Genomic DNA, 17,846 nt, shown 5'->3' with positions numbered 1-17,846 from the left:
AGTTCCCCTCCTTCCAGTTCTGACTTCCTCATTAAGCCTACAAACCCCTCATTCTTCCCAGTCACTCAGTCAAGAAACCGCCTTCTGGGGGCCGGCCTGGTGGCGCAGCAAAGTTCGCACGTTCTGCTTCGGAGGCCTGGGGTTTGCTGGTTCGGATCCCGGGTGCGGACATGGCACCGCTTGGCATGCCATGCTGTGGCAAGCATCCCACATATAAAGTAGAGGAAGACGGGCACGGATGTGAGCTCAGGGCCAGTCTTCCTCAGCAAAAAGAGGAGGATTGGTGGCAGATGTTAGCTCAGGGCTAATCTTTCTCAAAAAAGAGAAAAGAAACCTCCTTCTGGAGCCTTCGCTCCGTACATTGACTCTGCGCGTAGGAACAGACTGTTTCCACGCGTGCTTTGCAGGCTCGCACCCCGGCGGAGCTCGGCCCGCGCTGCCCGCGCACGCGCGCGAGGGAGGCGGCCGGGCGAGGGGCGCGACGTGCCGGGGAGGGGCGGGGCCTCGTCGGGACCCGGATGAGGCCCCGCCCCCGCCCGAGGAACCGGAAGTGGAGCAGGGCGCCTGGGAGCGGCGGGCGCGCAGCTGCAGGGGCCGGGGCCGGGGCCGGAGCCGGAGTCGGAGTCGAGTGGGTCCGGACGGAGCCAGGCGGCGGTGAGCGAGCGCGGCTTCCGCCGGGCGGGGGGGGCCGGCCCCTCCGCGGCGCTCCTGGGGCGCCCCCGGGCCCCGAAAAGGGAAGGAAGCGGCGGCCGCAGCGGTCTAGCCGCTCTTCCGCTCGCGGTTTCGGGTCGGCCGCGGGGGGAGCGCGGGCGAGGCTTCCCCAGGCGGGGGAGCCGGGGCCGGGGGCCGAGGGGTGGGGGCCGGGGGGCCGCGGGGTGAGGGGCGGGGCGCCGAGCGGTGGGGAGGGCCTGGTGTCGGGGAGGAAGGGGCAGTTCTGAGGTTTAGGGGTCCGAAGGAGAGGGGCCGGGGCTGCAGGGAGGAAGGGGAGGAGAGGGCCAGACGGGGAGGGGGTCTGGGGTCTGAGAGGGTGCCCGGGACCCGGGGGCTAGGAGAAGAGAGAGTGGAGGGGCCGAGGGTCGGAGGGGGGCGAGGTGCGAGAGAGGCCATGCTGGGAGGGGGTGTGATCCGGGGGGAGGGGCTCAGGGCCCAGGGGTTTAGGGGAGGGGCGTGGAGGGCCGAGGGGAAGGGGCTGGGGTCCAAGCGGGGCGAGGTAGGAGAGGGGCCCTGCGGGGAGGGGTCCGGGATCGGGGGCGACGGGATCAGGGCCCTGGGGTTTAGGGGAAGGGGATGGAGGGCCGACAGGGAGGGGTTTGGGTCCAAGCGGGGCGAGGTAGGAGTGGGGCCCTGCGGGGAAGGACCGAGAGGGGCCGGGGTCTCCCTGGCGCCCGGGCGGGGCCGTCGCAGCCGCGGCTCCTGCGGCCCGGCCCGCACCTACAGGGAGGTTTAGCAATCAGGTCACTGGAAATGCAGCGACACGCGCAGCTGCAGACGGCCGAGAGGCTCTAAATTTGGAGCCATCCCTCTTCTGGCTGTGTTGGAAATCAGCAGAAAGGTGCTTCTGGGTTTTTGGTTCCTCTGTTGGAATCGCCTGAGTGTGGCACCAGGAACTCGATCTCCGCGGGCGGCCTCCCTGGAGCGGGTGCGGGGCTTCCTCCGCCCGCGGTCTGTGGACGTGTCGGGCCTGGGGGCGGGGGTGGGATGGGGGGGGGGTTCCGTTTCCCTCTGATCGCAGCGCTGGCGGCATCCCCACTGAGTGCGCCCTCCCCGGGCGCTCCGCTTGGCGCGGGGCTGCCTGGGCCCGCGGCGCTCTGCCTGGCTAATCCCCCAGGCCCTGACCGCGGGATTCAGCCGGGCGCCGGCTGGCGGCTGGCGAGGGCTGAGATCCCAGGGCTGTGGGTCGGTGGGCCCCCCTGCCCCTGGCTGAGCGCGGCTGAGCCCCTGGCGCAGTCCTGACTCTCCTCTGGTTGGAAAAGTGCTCCCAGATGCTCAGGGAGCCGGGCAGAGTCCTAGAGGCAACTTTCAGACCCGCTGGAAGAAGGAGCCAAAGGGATGCAGAGTTGGTTTTGATCCTCTGCCCCCCAGGAACTGGAAGTTACCCCCACCCCGTTCCCGCCCCACAGCTGACTTGTAGTGGAAGCATCTTGTTAGACTTATTCTTGAAACACTTTTGAGTGTATGTAAGTGGTGATTCAGACCTTTGCTCGCTGCCGTGCAGTCGGTGCTCAGAAAGTGTCTGAACGGTGAACTTCCGAGGTGGGAACGCAGTTCACGTCTGCCATCAGGAACGAAGTGCCCCTAACAGGTGAAAGGGACGCTGTAGACTGAGTCGAGCGTCACGCGTGGGTGATAGTGGGTGGCTCGTGTGTTTTAGAATGTGTGCTTGATCTCTTGCTGAGTCACACCGCGAGTCGTTTCTGTTCTGGTTCAACCAAGCGCCGGGTTAGCTCCTATCTGCTCCCATGCCGACTGCTGCGTGTCTCCACAGACTACTCCAGCGGCTTCGGCGGCAAGTATGGCGTGCAGGCCGACCGGGTGGACAAGAGCGCCGTGGGCTTCGACTACCAGGGCAAGACGGAGAAGCACGAGTCGCAGAAAGGTCCGCCCGGGCGGCGCCCCGCAGCCCGTCCACCGCGCGGCCTGCCCCCTCGCCGCTGCTTCCCACACGCTTACAGACATGCGCACTGGGGCGTTTCCCCTGTGTACGGCGGGTCACGTTATAGTTACACGGTTTTTTAACTCAAACGTTTGGCCGTTGTTGTTCCGTTCAGGTCAGCGTAGGGGTCTGTCGCGTTTTTGGTGACTGCTCAGTCCTTGTGGTGGGAAGATCCCGTAGTCTACGTAACCATTCCTCTGTGGAATGTACAAGTTAGGTTGTTTTCAATTTTCGATGTTAAAAGTCGACTGCATGAGTATTCTTCTCCCTGTGTCTTATGTACGTAAGTGGTTATTCAAGAGTAAATTCCTAGAAATATAATTGGGTCAGAGAACACTGAATTAAAATTTCGATAGATTGCCAGATTGTCCTCAGAAGCCGTGCTGGCTTCCTTTGCTGTGGCGGCCTCGTGGGTCACTTACTGCCGTCACCCAGCGAGGGCTGTAGGTGGAGGGTGTTAGATTCAGTCCCTCCTGCAGAGGCCACGAACGGTTGGTTCTCCTCATTGTTTTGTTTGGCCTGTACATTTAGATTTTTTAAAACGATTGCCAACATATAAAAACTGAGAGCTCACGTATTTAAAAAAAATCCCAGGTTTCTTTAAAGAACAAAACCAAAACCCAGCACTGGAAACCCCACTGGCTTGGCGTTTCTGCGAGGAGCTGGCCGTGGGCCAGCCCAGTGTCCCTTTGCCGCAGGCGTCACTTCCGTTACAGCAGGTGGCCTGCGGCACGGGGTCGCTGTCACTGCCTTCTCTCCCTCCCTCCTTGGAGCAGACCTGTGCTCCTCTGCCCCACGCGCACCCAGTTCCTCAGGACCTGCTGCTGGATGCCTTGCAGTCTGCACTGACTTTCTCCCCAAGAGGCCTCTGGGGCAGAGGAAATGCCACTCTGGGAGGTCGGGGGCACAGCCCCAAGTGCCTGGGCAGGCAGGCTCCTCGGCAGCCCCAGGCCTTTGCGGAAGGGGTTTGCTCCGCGCGCTCGTGCGTTGACGTGCCCACGATGGAGTCCTCCTTTAGTGCAGAGGGAACCATTCCACTGGCGTTTCTGGAGGGCGTGTGTTTCTGGAGGGCGTTCCAGGTTTATCCTGTCTTTGCAGGCACCCCTGCATGCCTCTCCTTGTGCTGGTCCATGAAGCAGAGGGACCCATTAAAAGCCGGCTGCTCGGCTCGTGCTGATCCAGAAGCTTTGTAATAAACTGTTACTCCATGCTGTCTTTTGGAATGAAGGAAAGATGCTACAGTTATAAATCTGCTGTCTTTATAGGACTCTTCCTAGTCCTGTTATTACATATGAGCAAGACTTTTAGGTATTTTCTGTATCAGTGATCTTATAGTGAGCTTAAAAGATTTTTGGTTTATATTTTTTTTAATTGAGTGTTAAAAGTACTTTCTTGAAGCCTGCTGGAATCCACAGCTTGCTCGCTGGTTGTGTTGCTGGCCTGTAAACTGCTTTCCTTGTTTTTAGATTACTCCGAAGGCTTCGGTAGCAAGTACGGTATCGACAAGGACAAGGTGGATAAAAGTGCCGTCGGCTTTGAGTATCAAGGCAAAACGGAGAAGCACGAGTCCCAGACAGGTGCCTGCATCTTACCAGCTCTCCAGCCGGTGACCGTTAACGGGACGGGTGGTAACCAGAGCAGCAGGCAGAGACGGAGCGTAACCAGCAGCCCTTAATACGGACATCTCTCAGTTAAGCAGCCAGCTTTAAAACAGCAAAGCAGAAACACAGCTGTTACATGAGAGATCGACTCTTGCCAGTTGTTTTGGCTCTGACACCCCAGCAGTGCCGCTTGTGCTAATAGTGTCGCGTGTGTAAGTGGTGGGACTGTGGGGCTCCGGTTGCTGCTTAAGCTGCATCGCTTGGCGCTGCTTCTGTGGGGTCCCGTCTGCGTTTATTCGGAACGCTGGGATTACAGATGGGGTCAGTTTCCAGACGCTGTATGAGGAGGGCCTCTTGATGAGTGTTACCTAAAGTTTTACCGAAGATCTGAGAGAGAAGGGATGAATTGAGCGAATTGTGTGTATTGACGTGCATTGAAAAACATGTTTTCTCTCTGTTGCCCGGGCTATCCGTTAATACCAGTTTGTGTCCTTTTTCTAATCCATTAGACTACGTGAAAGGGTTTGACGGAAAATTTGGTGTGCAGACAGACAGACAAGACAAATGTGCTCTTGGCCGGGATCACCAGGAGAAATTGCAGCTGCACGAATCCCAAAAAGGTACCTTCATTTTGAATCTCCTACTTGGGATCGTTTCCCGAGTTTATTTCCCTTCCCAGGTCCGTCACTGTGCCGTGTTTTTGCCGTGTCTCTGTAGCAGTGGTGTTGTGTCTTCAGTGTGGGAGGTTGTCGTAGCCCTCCCGTGATTTGAGACAGCCCTTCAGCTAGAGGAGTGAGGAACCCCCGTCCCCTCCCACGGGAGGGCTCCCGCGAGAAGGCCCCATGTCACTGGGCTTCTGGAGCGCCGGTCACTGCCTGCAGCAGCTCTGGGAACGCTGTTTTCTGCCCTCAGCGGGCGGCCAGAGGGCCGACAGCGATCCAGTCCATGAATTGGTGCTGATAAAGCGTGCTGTAGGCTGTGGAAGGGGATGCCTCCTCTCTGCCCGGGAGTGTGTGCTTTCCACGACAGAACCATGTCCCTGGGAAAGTAGCACGTGGGGACGGGAGACCTCTGAGTGAGCCCCAGACTCACCCCGTCCTTTCAGCCAGCACAGATGGAGGTGGGGCTGGTACGCGTTGCCGTGCAGTAACCTCGTGTATAACGTGTCTCTTTCTTCACATGCGCAGAGATGCGTTCTCTTGTCTGCAGCGTGGGTAGGACCTAGAAAGAAACCTCAAAGCATGGAGTGGCTTTCCCGAATTACTTGAAATACAGTTCCTAACCCGGTCTCTGATCTTGGCTGGAGTGTTAAGAGTTTGAGTTTGCCCTCTAACCTTTGAGCCCAGTTTTGACTGTTGCTGAGCCTGCGAGCTGGCTCTGCAGCCCCTGAGCCTGGCAGAGCTTTTCCTTTCTCTAAACGATGTACTTGATTCTTGCCCATGCTCCCACGATTCTAACCGAACTGTGTTTCCTCTCTCGGTTTTCTTCACTGTTGCTTGTGGATTTCCAGGTTATAAGACTGGTTTCGGAGGCAGATTTGGTGTTCAGCCCGAGAGGCAGGACTCCTGTGCTGTGGGGTTTGATTACAAGGAGAGGCTGGCCAAGCACGAGTCCCAGCAAGGCACCGTTGCTCACCACCCCCCGCCCCCGCCTCCCCTCCAGTGCGGCCACTTCTAGCACAGACTTCCAGCCTCAGCCTTGCCAGCACCCTCTGTGCCCTCGAGGGGCACTCGGGCGTTGAAACCCAGGTGTATGCTGGAGCCATGGTCGCCTGCACTCCTCCCACCCCCATTCACTTGTTCCCTGGCACCATGGGGTTTGTGCTTGGCAAGACATGGCCGTAGTTTGCAGGGTGTGTTGCCCTAAACCCATAACGTGGCTCCATCCTGGAGCGGGGTGTCCCTGGTCTCCCAGCAGCCTTCTGCTGGAGCTCTTGCTGTTGACCGTGACTTACCTACTGAGTAAGCCACCTGACTGCCTCTGAGACGGGGAGAACCATGTTTAGTTCAGCCAGAGGCGCGGGTCACCGGGGGGCAGGGGCAGGGGCAGCCGTGTTCTGTGTGGTCTCTGTTTCATCGTGGTGGTGTTTTTTTGACCAGGGGTGGGAGGTGTTTTTCGTTTGTTTTGGTTTTTTTGACGACACCACCTACGTATAACTTCCCCACACAGAGCTAAACGGTATGTACAGGAAGCTAAGAAGACACAGGAAATTTCTAGGTGTATCTGTTGGGAGTCCACACGGTGAAAACATTTCTCCTTAGAGCAGTTATTTAATTGCTGTCCAAATTCGGACTTGGCCGTTAGAACCTGGACACACGAGCGGAAGACAAGGACGGTCCTCCTTGCCAGGGCAGAGCGTAGGCTCCGTCCCCTGGTTGGGAACACACGGCCGTGTTCAGGCGAGGGACGGCGGACGCAGCTGATCCGGTGCTGATCCGGCAGCCTGCGCGGAGACGGCCTTGGCTCTGCGTGGCCTTAAGGCCGTGTGACGGTGTGACTGTCACGGAGATCTGTGTTGCTACGTCCTAAGAGTTGGCTGGTAGAATTTCCCCATGGAATTTTTTTTTTTCTTTTAAAAAGCAAGAAAACAGCTGCCTCGAGCCTCTGCCTAGTCCTAGTAGGGAGGGAGCGGTGCCAGGTGGAGGACTGTGCTGTTGGAGTGGCACGCTGCCCCGCGCCTGTGCTGGGCCCTCGGCTCACTGCCTGCCAGCCCACACGGCACCCTCTGTCCCTCAGGAGAGCACGGGACGCATGCGCACACCCCTTTTCTGCTTCTCCCCCGCCTGTGTGCTGAACACCACGGGTAGAAACCAACTCAACTTGCAAGTGAGGACCGCGCGGGGTGCGGTTCTGGTCTCTTTCTGCTCGGGGTGCGTCTTCTTGGGCTGTTTCTGGATCTGTTTGCATGCCTCTGCCCCGGGCACCTCGCTGGTCCTCAGCCTAAGTGTGAGTGTTGTGTTGTGCCACTTTGCAGACTATTCCAAAGGATTCGGCGGAAAGTACGGGGTCCAGAAGGACCGGATGGACAAGGTAAGGATTCCAGATCCAGGCCTGAGTGTCTTCTGCTGCCGTGTTCGGGAATTTAGGAGGTCCGGGAATTCGTGGAGCTCTTGGTGTGTCAGCGCACGGCTCCGTGGATGGTCTGGGGTGGGGTGTGGCTCAGGTTTTCAGAAGCACGAACGTTTAAGTCGGGCACGTGTCATCACTGATGGTGCCGATTGCTGACCTGTATGCCAGGCCTCGTCTACCGGTCACGGACATCCTCTCCGGTACCCCACATGGTCGTGCTGTGGGGGAGAGACTGTCCCTGTCCCCTTTTGCATTTGGGGGTCCCTGGCCAGGCAGGCTCAGTGCTTGGCCACAGCATAGCAGCAAGTGGCGGGGCCACCTTTGGAAGCCAGGCATTAGACTCTGGGGCCAACACGAGACCCTTGAGGACGTGTGGCTGTTTGAATCCAAAGTAGTTAGCGGTAAACCGGCTGGAAATTGAGCTCCTTGGTCACACTGCCCATGTCAGGAGCTCAGTAGGCACGCGTGGCGGCGGCGGCTCTGGGAGCGCGCGGGTCTAGAACATCTGTATCATGGTTCATGGTGGAAGGTCCACGGGACAGGGACCGTGTAGAGGCAGGTCCTGCCCACAGCACCGCCTCCCACGGGTGTCCCGGGGAACACGCTTGTTTCTCACTGGGGACTTTGTCACACGGTGTCGGATCTCTGAGAGTCAGTCTTAAGTGTATCAGACGGCCGTTTTTCTAGCGTACGGTCCAGCCATAGCAGAGTCTACACTTAGAGCAGGTGTGGAGTTGTCCACACGAGGACACGTGTGGCTTGTATCTCCTGAGCAAAGACGGAGGCCGTCCTGCCTGGTCCTGTGCCCGGCCTGTGGTCAAGGAGAGCAGGGCCAGTCCTCACGGAGTTCTGCTGCTGTCAGGCTCACAGCTGACCACACAGAGGCCGTCACCCAGGGGCTCCACCACGTGACCACGCATGGGCCCTGGGAGCATGTGGCAGGCCCAGGGCTCAGGCTGAGGGGCCAGAAGGGTCCTGGGGAAGTGAGAGGCTGGGCTCAGCTTTGACGGGTGGAGCATGCCGGGAAGATGGGCCAGGAGCCTGGAGAGCAGGGGCATAGCGTGTGTGCGGGGGTGGGGGTGACGCCGCAAAGACTGTTAGGGTCTCACTGCAGAGGAGGGCCGAGGGGTGAGGAGCTGGGAGGGACCATCTCGGGGAGCCCTGCAGACTACGTACGTCAGGTTTCGTTCTTCATCAGATGAGTCCTGAGTGGCCCTCGAAGGGTTTGGCAGGCAAGTGACACAAACGGGATCTGTGTTGAGAAGACCCTGGTCACAGTGTGGAAGTGGATTGCGGAGAAGCAGCGAGGCTGTGGCCCTAGTTAGGAGGTGGCTTCAGCGGTGTGAGCAGGGTGCGGTGCTGGCTCGGGCAGGGGCTCGTGGCAGAGGGAGAGCGGCACTGACCTCAGCGAGGCGGGAGGTAAAGCCCCCGGCTTTAAGGGCTGGCAGGGGCAGGCAGGACTGCCCCAGGTGGGCGGTGGGCCTCTGCTGAGCTGGGGCGCCTGGGAGGAGCAGGGGTGGGTAGCTGAGTCGGCTGTGGGTGTGTCCGGGGTGGGCTACCCAGCAGGGCAGGTGGACGAGAGTGCGGCTGGACCAGAGGCAGACGGCCACTGCACAGATGTGGACGGAGCCGGGGTCAAGTCGGAGGCGAGGAGAGCCTGCAGAGTGGTGAGCGGGCCCAGGGACACACCTGGGGATGGCAGCAGTCAGGCTGGTAGAGGAGACTGGGAAGTGCACCCAGCAAGGTGGGGGGAGCCCACAGGGTCTGGTGGTGCTGGTCTGAGGGTAAACAGCTTTGGGGCAGGGGGGTCACCTGTGCCCAGCAGTGCTGCTGGTGGGGGCGACGTCTGGGCGAGCAACGTGGTAGCCCCGGGAGTCCTGGTGAGGGCATTGTTGTGGGTGTTGGGGGGCAGGTTGGGGGAAGCTGGCCTGCAGGGACCCGCACCGTGTGGGGAGGGTCAGTCGTAGAGTCGGCAAGCTTGGGCCCGCTCCGCCCACTGTGGTCCTGTGAGCTGGGCAGCGGTCAGCCGAGGGGATGGTTCTGTTTAAGATGGAAGAGACCAGAACGTGTAGGGGAGCCCAGGCCGTAGACAGGCATGTGGAGGGAGACCGTGAGGTGGTGCTGGTGGAGAATGTGGGGTCACTGAGACGCAGCCGTGGACGGTAGAGGCTGACGAGGGGGCCTGCGACCGAGGCAGCGTGGTGGCTTGGCGCAGAGGTTGGGTGAGCCTGTGTCTGACGGTGACTGTGGTTCCTGTTGGTGGTGTGACGGCGTCCGTGTTGTGCGGTTGGCGGCCTGAGGCTTAGGAAGGTGAGGGAGCTGCGCGGGGTCCCAGTGAGCTGCGTGTGGAGGGATTCGGGTGTGAAGTCCCTATAGGGGATGGAAACGGGTTGAGGGGTGTCCAGCAGGTGGGACCTGGGAGAGGTTGTGACCTTGAGTTGCCAGGCTGGACCGAGGGGAGGGAGGAGCAGGCGCCGCGTAGAGGAGGGCGGTGAGAGGGAGAAGCTTCTAGTCGGCAAGCGGGTCTTGGTGATGGGGGCGTGCTGTGGAGGAGGTCGGGCGCGGTGTGGTGGGGACGCTGCAAAATGAGAGGTTGGGGGCCGTGTTTGCTGGAAGCCCCCAGGTGACGGCAGAGAACTGGCTCTGGGCAGCGTGCTGGAGAACTGGCTGGGCTGGGCAGATGGGGGCGACAGGAGGGTCCCATGGGGAGGGTGCTGACGCCCCTACCCCTGAAGCCACAGGGCAGGCAGGAGCCTGATGGGACATCCGGAGGTGGGGGGCAGGGCAGGGAGTGAGTGTGAGAAGAGATTGTTCTGGAGAGAGGTGGCAGAGGCCCGTTCTGGTGGGCGGGTGGTCTGGGAAGGGAGAGCGCTTGGTCAGGGCAGCTGAGCGGTCGCACTCGGAGAGGGGGGCAGGGGGGCCAGGGTGGCCGGGGTGCCGGGCTCTCAGGCTGGCTGTGGCTGGGCATGGCAGACGGGTGGGCGGACAGCCGTGCTCTGGCCGAGCGGGGTGGCTGTGGAGGGAGAACGGGGCTCTGGGGGAGGGTGGGGGCCTGGCCCGTGAGTGCGGCACTCCGCGCAGGGCTCAGCCTGTGCCTGGACGGGAGGGAGCTGCCACTCACAGTCACCCTCAGACAGTGCCCGCTAACTTCAGGTCCACGTCCTCGGGGCCCTGCTCCCCTGATTTGTGTCAGGAAGGCAGTGACTGTCGCACGCCCCAGGTGTGTCACTGGGAAGTGGTTGCTCACGAAGAAACTGAGGATGGCCCGTGGTTCCCAGAGCCTGTCTGCATCAGTGTCTGCGTCAGCATCAGCCTTGAAGGAGCAGCTGTCGCTCAAAGTGTCGTCTGACAGAAATGGGCCCCCGTACTCACGCTTGTGGGGGATGTGGACGGTCAGGCCAGGCGAGGCTTGTGGCACTGTGTCCCCTCCCGGGGCGAGGGCTAGTGCAGAACCCGCACCTGGTTTCTGATTGCGCAGGTGTAGATATGCTTTTGGGTTTTTTCCTACTCTTTTTTTTTTGGAGCAGTTTTAGCAAATTTGAGAGGATGGTACAGAGATTTCCCATATGCCCCCCACCCCCACCACGCACAACCTCCGCCACCATCAGCATCCTCCGCCAGCTGGGACGTTGGGTACAGTCCGCGAGCCTGCGCTGACAGGTCGTCGTCACCAGAGTCCACGGTTGACTTTAGCGTCCACTCTTGGTGCTGGACGTTCTGTGGCTTTGCACACGTGCGTAAGGACATGTGTCCCTCTTGCACTGCCCTACAGAGTATTTTCACTGCCCTAGAAATCCTCTGTGCTCCGCCTGTCCATCCCTCCTCACGCGTGTACTTTTTCTTCTCACGCTGACCCACGTCGTCACCAGCAAGTGTGTGTCGTAACCCTTTTCATGCCTCAGTTAACTTGCAGAACAGAGAAGGAGATAGGAAAGCTTTGGGCTCCCCGGTGGGCTCTTTGGGAAGGTCGAGGGCAGGCTTTGCCGTCTGGGTGAGGTGGCAGCCGTCACGGGGTGTGAGGAGCAGAGAACAGTGCCTTCCTGATGTTCCTTTCCTGTCTCAGTAGAATGCTTCAACCCTTGAGGATGTCGCCAAGGTGGCCTCCACGTATCAGAAGACTGTCCCTGTCGAAGCAGGTGAGTCCTGGCGGACCCCCTACCGGCACTGTGGTTTTTCCAGGAGGAAATTCCACGCTCTTTGGTTGTCCCAGGAAAATGCTCAGGGCAAAGGGTAGTTGGGGGGCTGGCCCAGTAGCACAGCAGTTGAGTTCGCACGTTCTGCTTCGGCAGCCCGGGGTTTGCTGGTTCAGATCCCGGGTGCAGACATGGCACCACTTGGCAAGCCATGCTGTGGCAGGCGTCCCACATATAAAGTGGAGGAAGATGGGCACGGATGTGCGCTCAGGGCCAGTCTTCCTCAGCAAAACGAGGAGGATTGGTGGCCGATGTTAGCTCAGGGCTAATCTTCCTCAAAAAAAAGGGTAGTTGGCAGAATGTGCACCAGGAGCAGATGGAGCATGAGTGGAGAGATGGAGCTGAATGGGGAGCAGAGTCGTTCCTGTGTATTTTCAGGAAAGAAATTGACTTGCCTTTTGAGGGAAGATCCTCTTTATTCCTGCAGAGGGTCAGAGGCAGCTTTCCCACACTGCGTGTTGTGCTCTCCGGCCGTGGGGATCTGCTTTGGTGGGTGCCTCCCAAAGTAGAGCTGGGTTAACTGCACGTGTGCGAGGGCCCTTCTCGCTGCTGGAACCGCGTTCTGGGAGGGTCCTGTGGCACCTGCTGCTCAGACACGCTCGCTGGTGCCCCTGGATGCGGTCGGCCCTGGCTGTGACCCGAGGGATGTGTTGTAGCGCCTGTGAGTGAGCTGGAGTAGGCACTCTCTCCTTCGCTCCTTCTCCTCCTTGGGCCTGGTCCAGGCTGCCGCAGCCTGTCCTTTCAGGTGATTGCTCGTGTGAGGGCCTCTTCTAGTCCAGGGGTCTGCAGCCTGGGTCTGCTGCCTTTTCCTGTGAGTGTTTGTAGTGTTTCCCACCAGAGAAGGTAGGAGCGGGAGCCTGGGAGGTGAGCCGGAGGGGTGGGCTCCTCCTTCCTCAACCTGTCCTAGGGGGGCTGGTGTCTGAAGGCTCAGGTCCCTACGTTCTCGCCTACCAACTGGGCGACCCGTGACAGATGAGCTCGCTGTTCTGTGCCTCATGTTCTGGTCCATGAAATGGGGGTGGAGACACTCATCATGACTCTTTTTGGGGTAGTGACGAGGTAGAGTCTGAAGTCATGCATGCAACATTGATAAACCGTAAAGGTGTGTTTAACTCTGTGGACGTTCTGCCCGAAATCATGGGGGGGGAATGTTGAGAACGTGGATAGTCGAGGAAATTAACATGCAATAGACAGAAAATGCCGACACGGAGGACGTGAGTTAAATAAGCCCTGCTGTCTTACCACATGCGGCGAAGTCGGAATAAGAGCAAGTTTTACGGTTACCATTTACTATTCCTTAATTGCTGGAAAACTTTTAGACATGTCTCCTTCAAGTTTTTAGTAAGCTGCTTGTAAGTTAGCTTTCTTTCATTGCAGAACACACGCTCACAGACTACAAGGCATTTTTTCCTGCTATCTTGGTCTTCTTTTCAAATAGTGCCCTCCTCATTTTTTGCCTTAGAAGTTTGACCCCTGCCATCTAAGTCGCCTCAGCATCCACAAGATGCAGAAGGGATGGGCTGCTTGAGAAGAAGAAAACTTTTGATCATCGTCACCTAACCTCTCTCCTTTGGAGGTTCTCCTGCTGTCCCTTCGGGTGTGTTGTCCTTCTCTGTCCCCAGCCCCTGCCACCCGTCTGCTCTCTTCCTCCTCCCCAGTGAGAGCGAGTCTCCGTCGGCACAGTACTGCTCCCAGCAGAACCCCCTGGGCTGTGGAAGGGCGCTGGAGCACTCGGCTCCCCGACAGCACATGTCTTCTGAGTGCTCCCTCCTGGCAGGCGAGGAGAGTTTGACTTGGGTCCCGTACGCCTGACTCTCAGATCCTGGAAGCCCGCCTCTGGGAAGGAGTCTGCCTATACCCTGCCACCTTTGAGAGGGGCTGTCCTAGAGCCCGTGGCCTGGAGACATGTTTCTAGAAGTGATTCATAGACGAATCCGTGGCCCTGTGCCTCTGCAGTTCCCGGTCTCTCTGCAAGCCCACCTTCAGCCCGGCCGCCCAGCCCAGGCACAGCCCCTTCGAGGAGGCGCTCTGCTGCCTCAAGTACTTGTGGGTGCGTCCAAGTGACTTGTGGTGCTGGGACTCTCCTGGGGGGTGGGGAGGAGAGGGCTCAGATTCCGCTTCTGCCCGTCGCCGGCATGCGTCCCTGGGTGTGTGACTTACCCTCTCCGGGAGCTCAGTCTCCTCGTCTGAAACCTGGAGAAAAATCCAGCCTTCCAGCTGGCAGAACTCGTTCCTGTAGCTGCTGGATCAAATGACCACAAGTTTAGTGGCTTAAAACAACACTCATTTCCTGTCTATAGTGCTGGAGGGCAGAAGTCCTAACAGGTCAGCAGGGCCGCGTCCGTTCTGGAGGCTGGAGAGGACGACGTTCCCTGGCCTTCTCCAGTTTCTGGGGCCGTCCGCGTTGCACCCTCTGCTTTGCTCTCTCTCTCACATGGCTGTCCCCCTCTTGTAAGACCCCGTGATGACATGGGCCAACCCAGATAATCCCGGATTGTCTCCCATCTCAGATGCCTAACTTCGTCGCATCTGCGGTCCCTTCTGCCCTGTGAGGTCACGTGTTCACAGCATCTGGGGCCTGGGATGTCAGCTTGTTTAGGGGCCGTATTCTGTCCATGACAGTCCTCGCTCTGAGCCCCAAAGATTCATGTCCGTACTACGTGCAGAATACATTCTGTCCATTTTAAAAGTCTGAGTTGGGTTTGGGTGGGCCGGGGGTTGTAGCTCGGTAGTGGTACTGTTGCCTTGCCGACTGCACAGTGAGTAAATCCTGTGCCTTATGTGGTAGCAGCAGGAGTATTACGGGCCACCGAGGTCCTAGTTCTTGAGAATACTTGACTGACTGCGTGACCTTCACTTCAGAGCAAACTTCCCTTAAGACCTGCTGGTGTTCGGTCTCCGTGCTTGGTCCTCTCTGCTCTTTCTGCCGGAGCCGTGTTGCCGCGGAGGCGGCCTGGTGACCCAGAGTGTCCTAGGCGTGTTCTGAGTGCTGCGTGTCTGTCGATCACAGGAGCAGGCCAGAGCCGGGAAGCAGACCCCGCCCGCGTCCCCTGCTCCTCAGCCGGCACAGGAGAGGCCGCCTTCGAGCCCCGTCTATGAGGTGGGTCTTCCGTTGTTTGTGAGTGAGTCTCTGGCTTCTTGAAGCCATCCCTCCTGGGGCAGTGCCGCCACCGCGGACGGCGTGGGCTCCCTCCTCAGCTCTGCCAGGTGCCCATCCACAGAGGGCGGCTTGGCGAGCAGCCTCCTGGTGCTGGGGGACGCTCCCGGGCACACGGCCTGCTTCTCACCGAGAATGGCCGTCCTCACTGGGCTCCTGGACGAGGCCCCCTTGCTCAGCCAGCCCGCAGCCCCCCAGTGGGGTCTCCGAACACCGAGTGGATGGCTTCTGGTCCGGAGCTCACGTGGTCATGCTGCATTTGCGCTGACCCCGCTCTTCTAGAATCCGCATCCTGCGGCACCCAGCTGCCTCTCCCGCGTGGCCTCGCTTCACTGGAGCCCTCTGCAGCTCTCCCCTCCCTCAGCCCCTCTTGAACGTGTCTGCTCCAGAGCCTCTGTCCTTGGCCCTTTCTCCTCAGTTGTGTCGTCAGTGCCTAGTGCCTGCCTGTGTCCCCAGGGCCTGCTAACACGGATCCCCATGCTCTCTCCTGATCTGAGTTACTGAGCTGCCTGCCTCAGCTCTCCTTCGCTCCGTCACGGGGTCTCCGCATCTCCCTCTCTCGGGAGCACCCCTGCCACCACCGTCCATGGCCATACCCGGCTGAGCCCCGAATTCCATCCCTTCTCTGGCCCTGCGGCCACTGTCCTGGTTCCCACACCCGTCTTCTCTCCCTGGACATTAGCCCTCAAAGATCATTGAGTCGCAGGGGATGAGAACTAACTCATATCAGCTGAGGCATAAAGGGACGAGGATGCGGGGAGAGCTGTGGGCCGGGGCAGCAGGCCTGGCCTCAGGTCCACAGTCTCATCACCACCAGGGTCATCTCCTTGTGTTGCTGTTCCCTCTGTGTGGCGGCCGTGTCCTTCTGGACTTCTGGGCGGGTGTGTTGGATGTGGCCTTATAATTCGTAATCCAATGGAAAACGGGGACCTTGAGCCACCCCCCCCATCATGTTCCACTACTGGCCCGTCACTGAGCAGTTGGTTCTTGAGAAGGCCAAGATGGCATGCTGTCCCTGGCAGGGATGGGAGGTGGGTCCTAGATCAGCAGCCCTGCTGGAACCCTGTGCTGGGTGGGGCAGAGGTGGCGTTGCTGGAAGATAGGAGAATAGGGTGCTGCCAGTGTGGGATGCCCGCCGTAGCGCCCACCTGCTCACGGTGCCCCCACATGACTAAGCTGAGGGTGCGGGCAGCCAGCTCGTGCCCCCACACCATGGCCTGGCCTTTAATCCTCCAGTCCGTTCCCTTTGAATCCAGGGGGACCTTGCCAAAAGGAGCCTCTGGCTCTGTCCCTCCCTCTTTAACCCTTGAGTGACTCCTGGTACCTGGCCTGGAGGTGGAGTGCCCTCTCTGTGGCCTTCATAGTACCTCTCCCAGGCAGCATGCACTGTGCTGCTCACCCTCCATCGAGAGCTGGTGCCTGAGCACCGGCCCTTCCTGGAGCTTCTCCCCATGCCCCGCCGCCTCTGGCTCCCGAGGGCGCCTTCAGGAGGACCCTCGTTGGAAACACTGGTGAAAGCCACCGTTGATGATCAGGAGTTCAGGACTTGGGTTCGAGCTTGGAAGTCCCGGTGCTTGTGACCAGGGAGTTGGTGATTTCCTCCTGCACGTGACCTGGTGCTCCCTCCCTCCCGCCCCTCCGCCAGAGGACTTGGTTAGGACAGAACCCGGCCGTCCGCGGCCTTGCCAGCTCTGGCCGTGTGATGGGGTGACATTGTGAAGCTGCTGGGTGGCCGTCGGAGGGCTGGGACCTGAAAAAGAAACAGGCCAGACCTGCCTCAGGCGACAGCCTGAGAAGCGCTCAGCTCGTGACAGCCGTGCGGGTTCCAGTTCCTGCAGGATTTGCGGGCGCTGGGGGGCGGTGAGGATGGGGGTTATTCAGGAAGAAGTGCCACGTGGTCCCTCTGAACACACTTAGCACGGTTAGAATCGAAGCCGTCTGCACACGTCGGCAGGTGTTGCCTCCTCTTCTCCGTGTCCATTTGCTCGGTCTCAGCTGGACCGAGAAGTGGTCCGTGTGTTTCCCTTGGCCGTGGCAGCGACCCGCCTGGCCCATGTGAACTGTCTCCCTGGCTCTTCCCCAGGATGCGGCTTCGTTCAAGGCCGAGCCGAGCTACAGAGGCCCCGTGAGCGAGCCGGAACCCGTGTACAGCACCGAGGCCGCCGACTACCAGGACGCCGATAGCCAGCAGGGTCTGGCCTTCGCCCCAGAGGCCGTCTGTGAAAGCACGGAGGCCCAGGGCCACTATCCTGCAGGTACGGGGGGGGCCCCTGTGGTGTTCCCCGGGCAGAGGGTGCCCCTGTTAAGTTGCCCTGTGAAAGTTGCCTTCTCCGATGACTGATCTGCCCCCCGCTGTGTGGTGCCTTCTGACCTGTCGTCTTAAGCCATTTCTCGCTAAATGTGTATTTCCCATGGGTTTCATCATATATTTCCAATATCCTAATGAAATTTAGTGGACAAATAGGATGGATTTCACAGAGAAAATATTTTTACACACCACCTTTATTAGAACACCTGTGTTTTGTAAATCCAATCTGTTTTAGGGGGTGGAAGACTGGAGGTTGACCCCTTTGGAACTTTGTCCTTGGCGGATGAGAGTTACAAAGCTTAGAGTCACACTGAACTTGTTAGTCCCGGTGTGTTGGCGTTGGGACCAGGGTGTCAGAGCCTTTCCTTCGGGAGCTGAGTGAGGTGTCATGGCAGGTGAAGGAGGAAAGCGGCACCTAGGAAAGTGGAGGGTACGTGGGTTCCGGGGGCCTCTGTGCTGTCTTGGTGCCATTTTACTTGCTCATAACAGGTGCCTCTGTGGTGCTTTCAGGTGGACCGAGTGGGTGCACACTTACACTCTCGTGATGGGTCTGCAGCACTGACTTAGGAGATGAGTAATGACAAGCTTAATGCGCTTCTTGGCTTAGTCAGTCCTTCTGAAAGATTGATTAGCCAAACATTTGGGTTTCCTTTTTTTTTTTTTTTTTTTTTAAATATTTTATTTTTTTCTTTTTCTCCCCAAAGCTCCCCGGTACATAGTTGTGTATTCTTTGTTGTGGGTTCTTCTAGTTGTGGCATGTGGGACGCTGCCTCAGCGTGGTCTGATGAGCAGTGCCATGTCCACGCCCAGGATTCGAACTAACGAAACACTGGGCCACCTGCAGCGGAGCGTGCGAACTTAACCA

General features: G+C 59.2%; 2 protein-coding genes across 19 annotated transcripts in view; both read left to right on the top strand.

Moving 5' to 3' along the window:
• The first annotated feature begins 380 nt into the window (after positions 1-380).
• LOC138916674 (src substrate cortactin-like) lies at positions 381-6,065 on the top strand. The gene is made up of 5 exons (XM_070229805.1): positions 381-654; positions 2,486-2,596; positions 4,120-4,230; positions 4,764-4,874; positions 5,765-6,065. Exons 1-5 carry the CDS (start codon positions 519-521, stop codon positions 5,929-5,931), a joined length of 636 nt encoding a protein of 211 aa, XP_070085906.1. The 5' UTR covers positions 381-518; the 3' UTR covers positions 5,932-6,065.
• Positions 6,066-7,146: 1,081 nt separating this feature from the next.
• LOC138916669 (liprin-alpha-1-like) overlaps positions 7,147-17,846 on the top strand; it is a 105,927-nt gene continuing 95,227 nt past the window's right edge. For 4 of the 18 annotated variants that reach the window (XR_011423976.1, XM_070229784.1, XM_070229796.1 and 1 more), the window contains exons 1-2: positions 10,795-11,056; positions 11,390-11,459. Coding sequence is in view for 11 of the 18 variants with exons in the window: in XM_070229784.1 (XP_070085885.1) it covers positions 10,890-11,056; positions 11,390-11,459 (237 nt within the window). In the remaining 7 variants the exon portion in view is untranslated. Of the gene's footprint in view, positions 7,285-10,784; positions 11,057-11,386; positions 11,460-16,756; positions 16,929-17,846 lie in introns of those variants that run through there. The other 14 variants (XM_070229780.1, XM_070229781.1, XM_070229779.1 and 11 more) reach the window with 10 other exon arrangements.

This window comes from Equus caballus, chromosome 12, assembly GCF_041296265.1.
Source record: "Equus caballus isolate H_3958 breed thoroughbred chromosome 12, TB-T2T, whole genome shotgun sequence".
Lineage (NCBI taxonomy): Eukaryota > Metazoa > Chordata > Mammalia > Perissodactyla > Equidae > Equus > Equus caballus.
This window is presented reverse-complemented; position numbering and strand designations above follow the sequence as displayed.

What these genes read in the sequence shown, in the direction of transcription:
- LOC138916674 (XM_070229805.1), top strand. Translation starts at nt 519, where the DNA reads ATGAGGCCCCGCCCCCGCCCGAGGAACCGGAAGTGGAGCAGGGCGCCT. An exon ending in GAAGCACGAGTCCCAGACAG is followed by an intron (nt 4,231 to 4,763) that starts GTGCCTGCATCT and finishes CTAATCCATTAG; the next exon opens with ACTACGTGAAAGGGTTTGAC. An exon ending in GCTGCACGAATCCCAAAAAG is followed by an intron (nt 4,875 to 5,764) that starts GTACCTTCATTT and finishes GTGGATTTCCAG; the next exon opens with GTTATAAGACTGGTTTCGGA.